Source organism: Micromys minutus, assembly GCF_963924665.1.
Source record: "Micromys minutus genome assembly, chromosome: 11".
Classification (NCBI taxonomy): Eukaryota; Metazoa; Chordata; class Mammalia; order Rodentia; family Muridae; genus Micromys; species Micromys minutus.
Window position 1 is genome coordinate 44910170 of NC_137980.1, and position 10885 is coordinate 44921054.

Sequence of the window (10885 nt, forward strand, 5' to 3'; positions counted from 1 at the left end):
GTGAGTCAATGGACCTCCAGAACCCCTCAGAGCCACAGCCTGTAATTGCCATGGGGCTGTACGGCCTTTTAATCTTGGATGCCATTAAGTCGGGTGATCCGACTGGAAAAGAGAACAGAGTCCAACCTGTAAATTACCCAATTACTTCTTTAACCACCAAGAACACAGGGTCCAAGCTAAGCCCAAAGGTTAATAATAAAAGACAAATGGATTGCGCTCCACAAATAAAACTAATAGAATTTGAGTTGCAGGAAATCTCATTTCACCATTAAAACAAAATAAAGGGCTGGCGGAACAATGGCTGAAACCCTGTTTCAAGGTTTTGCCTCTGCCTGTGTGGCTCTTGCCGCTTCTCCCCCGACTCCCGTGGCCTGTGCTTAGACCCAGGCACCCAGATGCTGCTCTGTCAGAAGCGGAAGAAGCTGTGCCAAGCTGGGCAGTAGGGGCTGGCAGCCATGGTGCGTCCTTGCTAGGATTGGTGTGAGATCTTCGAGGCATGGACCTGTGCTACCCTATTCATTGCTCCCCAGCAACTCAGTAAGACTGACACTCTTCATTCTCACGTGATACATGAGGACTCACTTGATACATGAGGAAACTGTAGCCCAGGGACTTGAAAAAAAAAACCCAGGGGCTGGAAAGATAGCTCAGTTCTTGAAGTCACTTGTGGCCAAGCCTGACAACCTGAGTCCAGTTCCCAGGCCCTTTGATGCACACACTTACTCCAATGGCTTGGGAGTTTGGCAGGGAACATTCACTGAGCTCCTGTTGTATACAAGGACTGTTTTATACAATGGCGTGTGTGGTGTGTGTGTGTGTGTGTGTGTGTGTGTGTGTGTGTGTGTGTGTGTGTAGTGCCTTCCAGTCAGCAAGCTCTCTCATGCCCCTTTGCTAACAGATCCTGCGCAGAGCCTGGAAACACAACCAACACATCACAGGCACTCTGTGCACAATGCAGAGTGATCTTGTTAAGATCACCAACCAGAGTGTAGAGATTTGCTGGGAGTCACGCCCCAAGCAGGTGGGCCAGTGAGGCACACGTCTGATTGATTAGTCGACCTTCTTCTCCATGCCTCCAGGGAAAATCCTGAGGTGGAGCCTGACTTCTAGCAGAGTTGACCCTCTAGCCAGCAGAGGCCAGGCACACTGTGCCTCTTGCCCCACGGATGCTGTTTCTGCTAGCTCAGGGTGGCAGCTTGGTGCCTTGGCAGCCAGTGAGGCACCCTGGGATGGGAAATCAGGCAGCCGCCCAGATATTAGAAACAATTACCACTAATTACCAGGCCTGCCAATTCCCCATTGTCTGCCTGCACTCCACCAGGAATCAAGGAGCAGGCGATGAGGATGTTAGAGGAAATTTTCAATTTTGGCTTGCAGAATGCACCCCCCCTCCATGCTGCTTGGGGGCTGGGCTCCTTCCTTGCCTCAGAACCCACAAGGCCGCACTACCTTTCTGTCTCGGTTTTGGAAGCCCACATTCCTCCTTCCAGAATAGATCCTGGACCCTTCAGAGTGCTGGGGAGGGAGGATGGAGACCCAGGGTCACAGAGCAAAGCTCACATCTCAGCTGTGACTCTAGCTCTAGTCTCATCATTCTCACAGTGAGTAACTCAGGCACTGGTTTTGTAAGAAATGGCGAACATACACTTTAGTCTCCAGACATTTAAGCGAGTGTTTTGTTTGTACTTTTTTAAATATAGAGAATATACTTCTGGCGAATGGAGATTGGGAGCTCTGGGAATTTACCAGGCTCAAGTACCAGGCTGCCTCTCTTTCTGAAGCTAACCCAAAGACGCAGCTAGAATAGAAGGTCGCCCCAGAAATCAACACTGGGGGCAAGAAGAAATCTGATAGGAGGCGGGGCTAATAAAGGGCAGGGGTCATGCCTTGTCCCCCACAGGCAGGCAAAGCTTGAGGATGCTGTGGGGGGATCAAGACACGGCAGCTGCAGGCTACTCCCAGTTGTCATCAGTTGGATGTTGCCTTTGGGGTGAGATGGAAGGGGTAATTCTTACAGGCTTCCTTCCTGCCCTGGACAAAAGCATAAAGCATTGTCATAGCCAGAAGAGATAGATACCCTCAGTCTGTGTGGCTCATGTGAGAGGGGGCAGCTGAGAGTGCAGAGGTGCATGCTGGGAGGACAGTTAGCCAGACACTACCTGATGGCTTGAGTAGTTACTGCTCTCTCCAGCTCATCTACAAAACGGGCCCACAAATTTAAGGCTCAAATGAATCAACACCTGGAGCAAATGCTCTTAGACCTTTGGCGGCCCATACATAGTAAGGGTCGTTCATTTGCTATCACAGATCTCTGAGTCAAAACTCCATTTTTCTGCTTTGTTGAGGGTTAGTCTCACATAGTTCAGGAATTTCCAGAAGGTTCTGTCTATGTCTTAGACATAAAGTCCATGTAAAGGGAATTCATATAAACTGCTAAAACAGCCAAAATACATCTGCTCTTGGTACCCATGAGTTGCATCTGTGGACTGACCCAACTTTGACCCAAAAAGATTTGAAAAAAAAACATTATGGAAAGTTTCAAAAAGCACAACCCGAACTTGCCACATACCTGTCACTGTAATGAGAAGGCACACACGGAACGGTGCACCAACTCGCATTGCTGTAGCACCTGCCTTTTGTCTCGGCCCCCATCCCCAAGTTCCCAGCATGTGAGCATCATTTGCCTCGTTCATGTTGTCTCTGCAGCAGTCACCCTTCCGTACGTGTACGAAGTTTCCTTGTCATTCTTCCTGAACAGCGGAGCATTATAACAGCTTACATCACCATGTACTATGGCACACATCTTAATGCAATCTATCCATGATTTAGTGAGGAGGGGGCTGGAGAGACAGCTCAGTGGTTAAGAGCACTGACTGTTCTTCCAGAAGTCCTGAGTTCAAATCTCAGCAACCACATGGTGGCTCACAACCATCCCATCTGTAATGGGATCTGACCTCTCTTCTGGTGTGTATGAAGACAGTTACAATGTACTCATATATAAGAAATGAATAAATCTTTAAAAGTACATGAGGGGACACACAGGTCTATGCAAACACCATCAATCCATCCATCTTATAGGAAGGACTTGCGCATTTGTACATCTAGTTATCTCTAGGGTTTCTGGAACTGGAATAAATCCATCATGGGTACCAAAAGACAACTGGTCTAGTAAGGTGGGAAAGTACAGACATCGAACCTACTCTTTAGTTTACATCATCTCTCGCCCTCCAGTGTTTCTATAGCATTTGCCACCTTCTTTCGTGGTTTATAATTGGTATTATTTTTAGTTATGTTTGTTTTTTTTACTTATGCGTATTCATATTTTGTCTGGACAAATGTGTGTGTACAGTGTGTGTGCCTGCTGCCCGCAGGGGTCAGAAGAGCACATCGGGTCCTCATGGAGTTACAGACAGTTGTGAGCCACCACATGATGCTAGGAATCAAGCCTGGGTCCTTGTAGGAACAGCCAGTACTCTTAACCACTGAGCTACCTCTCCAGCTCACTGATACTGTTTCCTGTTGTGTCTCTATGAGGGCAAAACTCACTGTCTGCCTTGTTCCCTGGTGTGGTCTGTATTCAGAACAGTGCCAGGGATGTGCTCAAAAACCATTTGGTGACTGGATGAAACCTGTTGGCTGGCTGGAATGCCTGCATCCTTGAAAGGTAGTGCCAGTCATGCTGGCTGTTACCATGGCTCCTGAGAATGTCAAGGAGAGCTGTGTGGTCCATAGGCCTCGTTCAGTGTCTTTTAGCTTCTGACCATGGTTGCCTGTTCCTTACTCATTGTTTCTCTGGTCTCAGCTACCTTCCTTTACCAGAGCATCACCTCCACGGAACTTCTTCTCAAGTGTACGTGCAACTTTAGTAACTGGGGCGCGGAAGGACATTTGGGGGTCTCAGAGACTGACCCAGGGTTACTCAAGAAGACATCCAGGCAGCCTCAGAGCATTGTGCCCTTTCCTTGGCTCCACCTTCTAAGGAGGGTGGGGCAAGTCTGTTATTTTCAGATGCTCTGGGCCTATCTGGGGGTTTCTGTGTCCTTCCGCATCCCAGTTCACCTGGGAACTATAGAGTGCCCCTCATTCCGGCCCTAGGGACTTCCTCTGCTCTCCAGACCTGGCTTTGTATTGTCTTTTGTTTGTTTTCTGGTCAGGACTATCCTGTTTTTGTTACTATCTTTCTAAGTCTGTTTCTTAGATTTTTGCAACTTAAAAGCCATGAAGCTGAGTCTCAGTCTACACCCTACTGGGCCAGCCCTCTTCTAAATCGACCCTGCTACTGGGGGGTAGAGGACCTAAGGGCAGTAGGAAAACCCCCCCCCCCGCAGTAATGACGAGATGCCCTGTGCCTTCTGTGGCCCTGCCCACTGCTAACTGTTCACTTACCTATTCAGAAAGAGATAACCGCATCAGGCAAAGCTTGATCCAGACGTCTGCATAGCACCCCAGTCTGACGATGGCTTCATCACTGGGCTCTCTACACCAAACACTCCCGTTCCATTTCCCCAACCAAGTCTGATGGAAAGAGAGTGCTTTGTCCTTTCATCATCGGTCGTCTCGGCCTTGTCTTGAGTGGGCCTTCACATTAAACTCCTGATTCTGGTCCGGCAGCTGGACGGAGGTATCACATGAGATGTGATTCTAACCAGCTCCAGATGTGTCAGATGCTGCCAATCCCTGGATCACACTTGGAGTATCGGGGCATTAAACCTTTTGTACCAACATCTGCCAAAACCATCTCCCATGCTCCCTACAGTCACCCTGGCTGGTTACGGCAGCATGTGTGGTATATAGGTCAGGGGTGGGTGGGCATGAAGACCACCATGGAGGCTGGGCATAAAGGCACACACTTTTAATCCCACTTGTCTTGAAAAGCCAAGCCAAACAAACAAACAAAACCACAACTGCATCCTTTTCTTCTTGCAGCCTCAACTACGGAGGAGTCTGTCTAGCTTCAGATGCCCAGTTCAGTGACTTCCTAGGGAGCATGGGACCAGCACAGTTTGTGGGCCGCCAGACCCTGGCTACCACACCCATGGGTAAGTACTTAAGCCCTTTGCTTCTTCCTCCTTACCCTTGCCTGTTGGTGCCATGCTCTAAGCACCTGCCTTAGAGCCTGAGTCCCATGGTCCAGCCCCCCACAGTGCCTGCCTCTGAAGTTATAGGACATCGTGTGCTCTTACTTGGGCTGGGAGTAGATGCACAGGGACAGCAAGGCCCTGCCGGAGCATCTGAGCCACTTCCTAGCATTCTTTCTTGCAGGGGATGTGGAGATTGGCCTGCAGGAGCGGAATGGTCAGCTGGAGGTAGACATCATCCAGGCACGGGGACTGACTGCCAAGCCAGGCTCGAAGACACTGCCAGGTGCGGGGACGTGTGAGAGATAAAACTGGTGTGGCCCACTGGACTAAAATTCTTGAAGAGAGAGAGGGAGAGAAAGAGACAGACGGAGACAGAGACAGAGAGTCGGGGAGAGAGGGAGGGACAGGGAGAGGGAGAGAGATCTTTCTTGTTTATTATACCCTGGTTCCTAATAGAGTATGTGGCCCAGAGTGGGCCCAGAGATCATGTGTGGAGAGGTCAGCAAATGAACGTGTAAGGGTGGTAAGGTGGGCAAGCCGTGGACTGAGGGAAGAAATAGTGAGCAAAGGAAAGGCAGTAAAGACTAAAAGAGGCTCACTCAGCTGAGACCTCACATGGTACCCACCCAGACATGGGTGTGCAGGCTGCCCTCATTTGCCCCACAGTCCTGCCATACTCCTGGGGGTTCTGTGGTCCCCAGAAGTAGGTGATTGGCGTCTCTGTCACACCTAATACCCACAATGAGAAGGAGCCCTAGAGCCCTGCCTCCCTCTGTTTCTAGCTGCCTACATCAAGGCTTATCTGCTGGAGAACGGCGTCTGCATTGCCAAGAAGAAGACCAAAGTGGCCCGCAAGTCACTGGACCCATTGTACAACCAGGTGCTTCTGTTTCCTGAGAGTCCCCAGGGCAAAGTCCTGCAGGTAAGAGAGTCCTGTGTGTGCGCGCGGACATGCATGTAGAGGCATGTTCCTTGGGGGCAGGGTCTCTCAAGGGCCTTATCCAGGGGATTTGAAGCCCTGGGGTTGGCTCCCACCATCAGCTTCTTGTCTCATGGGTTTGGTCCCTCGTGAGTCTTGGCTGTTTCATCTGGATCACATGGGAGAAGGGATGAACTAACTCCCCAGATTTGTCCTCTGACCTTACGGATGACATCTCATGCACACTCCTTGCATGCTGCATGTACACATTTGTACACATGGACACAACTAGCTAACTCACTTCAGCCTAAGGAAGCTAGAGAGATGTCTCAGTTAAAAGTGATTCCAGCTCTCCCAGAGGACCCAAGTTCAGTTCCCAGAACACACATTGGCTAGCTCACAGCCACCTGTAACTCCAGCTGCAGGGATCCAGTGCCTTCTTCCAGCCTCTCTCTCTCTCTACACACACACACACACACACACACACACACACACATACACACACACACACACTTGCAGCTGAACACATACTATACGCAAAATAAAAGCCGATCTTCTAAAAAGGTTAAAAAACGAAAACCAGTCAGTGATAGCCTGTCTGACTGAGGACTATCCTTAAGCCTCTAGGCTTTGTTGAGCAGGGCTGAGCCAGCCCACCCTTATAGAGCAGGACAGCAGAGGCCAGCCAATGAGGAGCCTGCAGCCCTACACTCAGATCTGAGGGCCAGCTCCAAGAGGATGTTGACCAGGAGACTGGAAAGGGCTACAAAGACTGCTCGGAAAAAGAACAGCAGCTTACAGTGCGCTGTAATCTCCACTTTACAAAAATGCTTTTGGTGGGGTTCCAAGGTCCCCTGCAGGGATAGAAGGGAAAAGGGTCATGTGGGGACATCCTTCAAGGCCTTCATTTAATGATGGGGCCGTGTGGAGGAAGGAACAGAGAGAGCAAGAGAGAGAACGCCGAGGTATGGGATGGTAGTAACAGAGACACTAGAGCCAGGAAAACATGGTTGGAGTTGAGTGGTTTTTATTATATTTTATTGATTGTATTACGTGGGCTGGGGGAACATATGTTACAGCGTGTATGTGGAGGTCAGATGACATCTTGTGGGGGTCTGTTCTCCTCTCTCACTATGTGGATTCCAACATTGAACTTAGGTCATCAAACTTGGCAGCAGGCATCTCTACCTGCTGCCGAGCCATCTTGCTGGACCCTCTAGCATGGTTTGTAGAGGCAGACAATACGCAAGGACCTACAAATGCCTGGGATGGTCCTTTGTTTATTTTCATATTTACTTTTATGTATATGGGTATTTGGCCTGAGTGCATGTCTGTGAACCGCTTGTGGACACCTGTGCGGTGCCATGAATCAAACCCAGGGTCTTGTGCCAGGGTCTTGTGCCAGGGTCTTGTGCCAGGGGTCGAGACAAACACTTCACCTGCCCAGCTCAGTTGCAAGATGTAACCAGCCATGTTTTCTGTCCTGCAGGTAATTGTGTGGGGAAACTACGGACGAATGGAGCGGAAGCAGTTCATGGGCGTGGCTCGCGTGCTGCTGGAGGAACTGGACTTGACCACCCTGGCCGTGGGCTGGTACAAGCTCTTCCCCACCTCCTCCATGGTGGACCCAGCCACAGGTCCCCTGCTTCGGCAGGCATCCCAGCTGTCCCTTGAGAGCACCGTGGGGCCCTGTGGCGAGCGATCTTAATGCCAGGGATGGGGAGGGGCTCCTTGAGATGGCCTGGAGACCACCCAGCCCTGACCTGGGACCCCGAGCCCAGGGGCACATTGAACATTGGAGGATGGGGTTCTTCCCCACAGTGGGGAAGCAGAATGGGGAGACCTGCCCCCCTTGGGCCCCTCCTCACTCCTTCACCTCCTACCCCTAAGACCTTCCCTTTCCCAGTGGGTTGGCTACACTTTTGACTTGGCCGGTTTTGACCTGGTGGATGTGGCTACAATGGGAGAAAGACTGAGGTGGCAGAGCAAACCACTCTTCTGCCCTATCCCCCCACCCCATCTACCCCCCCTTTGCCTCCTTGGAAGCTCCGCTGCCCAGAGCCAAGTCCAGAACCAAGCCGGCCATCTCCATGGTGCCAATTACCAGCAAGTGTCTTTCCTGCGGCACCGGTTCCGGCAGCTACTCCTGCCCCAGAGCTGATGGGGCAGTTTGCAAGGATCCGGAGCCAGCTCCTGGGGGGGAGGGCAGAGCTCTCCACTTGAAGGAGAGTATGGGTCTCCCTCTGCCTGCCCATGGAAGGAGCTTAGCCGCAGTCTGTCTGAATCCATCCATCCATCCCTGCCTGCCTGTCCCTCTGCTGTAAGCTCTAGGAACTGGGGGCCAGCAGAGACCAAAGGAAAGGAGGAGGTACCCGAGGCTTGGCAGGATTCCCCAGGGGTCCTTGCTCCATGGGAGCTGGTCTGGAGCTCTTGGTGGACTGGAAAGGACGTTGTCATCTGTAATATGGTGGACTGCGGAGTTTACAGAGCCTCACACCCAGGGAGCAACTCTTCCGTGTGGGAGAAGTAGGAGCAGAGCATTGAAGAAGGTTTGAAATTAGGTCTAAGTGGCACCAAGGTCAGGGCTCTCCCAACAGGAGATCCCTCCTTGTTATCCCTCTGCCTCTGGGCTAGGGTCTTGGAGAGGCATTAGAGCCGCTCACATTTTAGTCTGTTTAAATAAACCATCCTGTACAAAGGGCAGAAGCCACTGCCTGGCCTCATCACCTTGGCTCAAGGAGAGATGGCGTTCCAGGAGGGATGCAGAGCTGTAAGAATTGAGGCTCTGATGAGGCCTGGGTAGCTGCCTTCCTGTGGCCCTCCCTAGGGCCTGCAGGAGCCCTTTTGCATGCGAGGGAGGACGCAGTCTGGTCCCTGTAGAAGCACATTTCTATCACCCCTCCTGGGAGGCACCCAGCAGCCAGTCCTCCTTGGGAAGTCCCTGCCGTGTAGGGTGTAATCCAGGTTAGCCGGGTAGTTAGTGTTCACGCCTGAGGCCTGTTAGCTCAGATGTAGTCTTTTTTTTTTTCAAGCCCTGGGGCTGTGAGTAGAGGGAGACCCCAGTACATTCCAGAATATTACAGACTCTCTCTAGCCTGGGCTGTATAGGCTGCGTGGCTCCCCGGAGGCCAGCCCTTCCACCTCCTCCCTGCCTCCCTCTCTCCTCACTTCCAGGGTTGTAGCCCTAACTGTCCATCACACTGGGCACTCTGGTGTGATGCCCTCTGCATTGATTTTCTTTGAGATGCACTCCCAGGGGTTGCTGGGCCTTGCAGAGGGGCCTGGACTGCATTGGACCGTGTCATTTTCCACCAAGGATGCCAGGACTCTGTTGAATCCCACCTTGTTCCTGGTTCATCCAAGGAATTCCTTCAACTTGGATATTCTCCCATTCACAGCCTGGCTAAGCCTGGGGTACCCTTTAGGGTTCTGTCCAGTTCCGGCACCTCCACATGCAGCTGTTGACTCTATCCAGGGAGGGGCTGTGGACAGGCCTTTCTTCCTGGACAAGGGAACGGGGCTCATGTTGGGCTCCTCTTTGAGGCCCACAGTTAGCCATCACCCCATTTTTTCCCACAGTATGATATCCTTGCTGTTAGGTTTACTCACTGCTTGGGATATTTTGAGCCAGGAGGGCACCTCCCTCTACAGCTGTCCCTCTGCTGTGGTTGTTCAGGGTGGGACAGCTGACTGTCACAGCAAGGGGGAAGGGGCTCAGCTCTAATTTGTGAGAGAGAGAGAGAGAGAGAGAGAGAGAGAGAGAGAGAGAGAGAGAGAGAGATCGTGAAGGAGCACAGACTCCAAAGCAATAACAACACCCTGAGGTGGTCAATGAGGCCCCTCAGTGACTTCTTGTTTGTTCTGTGAAATCTCACTCACCTCCTGGAGGGGTAGAGTGGGGGGCTGGAGCCCCATTTCTTTGTACCATTGTAAGCGTGTGCCCCACTTCCAAGGGGCTGTGACCACTGGGTGTGGGAACCATTTCTGTCCTCACCAAAGGACTGGACAGGGCTCGGGGATGGGGAGTGATTTTCATCCTTAGCTTTGGGGACCAACAAGCCCAGCCTGTTCCCACTGCTGTCTGACCCTCTGTCAACTCAACCATCTGGAGAGGAATAGAGAGGGTGGAGTTGGGGGCCTTTCTGGTGCTGTGTCTCTAAGGGTGTTTCTTTTCTTTTTTTCTTCCCCTCTGGACAAAGGTCATGTATAGGGCTGCCATGCAAAGGGTCGTCTCCATTTTCCTTACCCAGAATGCCTCTGCATTCTGAAGGGAAAGGCCTGTGGATTTTTAATCCACTTGCATTTTTTCAAAAGAAAAAAAGGGTACCAAGGCCCAGCCTAAGGAGAGCCATCGTGGGGTCATGGGCATGCCCACTGGCATTTCCACCTAGGTCTCCCCTCCATGTCTCATGCTGAGCTAGAGCCAGAGAAGGATGAAGGGGCACAGCCATTTCTCATCCTTCCTGCTGCTTTTCTTTGAAGCCTCCTAGTGGCTCCCAGATATGGCAGGACAAGCTGTAACCCATCTGAGGTTAGGGAACTCAGGCCACACAGAAAGTGTTTTGGCTAAGGCCTCTCAGCAGTGTGCACTGGGGGACCGAGCTGGGAGATCACCGCTCAGGGGCAGGTCTGCAGCCATCACCATTTCTGACCTCTAGGCACAGGTGGCACTCCCCTTCTCCGCTCTCTCTCCTGGGCTAGTGCCTTTTCTGGGCTTGGGTTGGGAGGAGAGGACCGTTGTGGGAAGGGTGATGGGTTGGCTGGGATCTCCTGGGCAATCTTCCCAGGGATCCTGAGCTGAAGGGTTTTATTCTGGGTCATTACCTTTCCAGGTCCAGCGGGGAGTGGGTGAAAAAAAGAAATAACAAGCTCCCTGCTGCGTTTG

General features: G+C 51.6%; 1 protein-coding gene across 2 annotated transcripts in view; it reads left to right on the forward strand.

Annotated features, from left to right (window-relative positions):
- The window catches only part of RIMS4 (regulating synaptic membrane exocytosis 4), a gene marked incomplete at both ends in the record, with an annotated part of 55126 nt that extends 47418 nt beyond the window's left edge, over window positions 1–7708 (forward strand). For both annotated transcript variants that reach the window (XM_080925184.1, XM_080925183.1), the window contains 4 exons: window positions 4927–5039; window positions 5263–5364; window positions 5864–6003; window positions 7490–7708. In XM_080925184.1, the coding sequence (XP_080781310.1) occupies window positions 4927–5039; window positions 5263–5364; window positions 5864–6003; window positions 7490–7708 (574 nt within the window). The remainder of the gene's footprint in view (window positions 1–4926; window positions 5040–5262; window positions 5365–5863; window positions 6004–7489) is intronic.
- Window positions 7709–10885: the final 3177 nt, after the last annotated feature.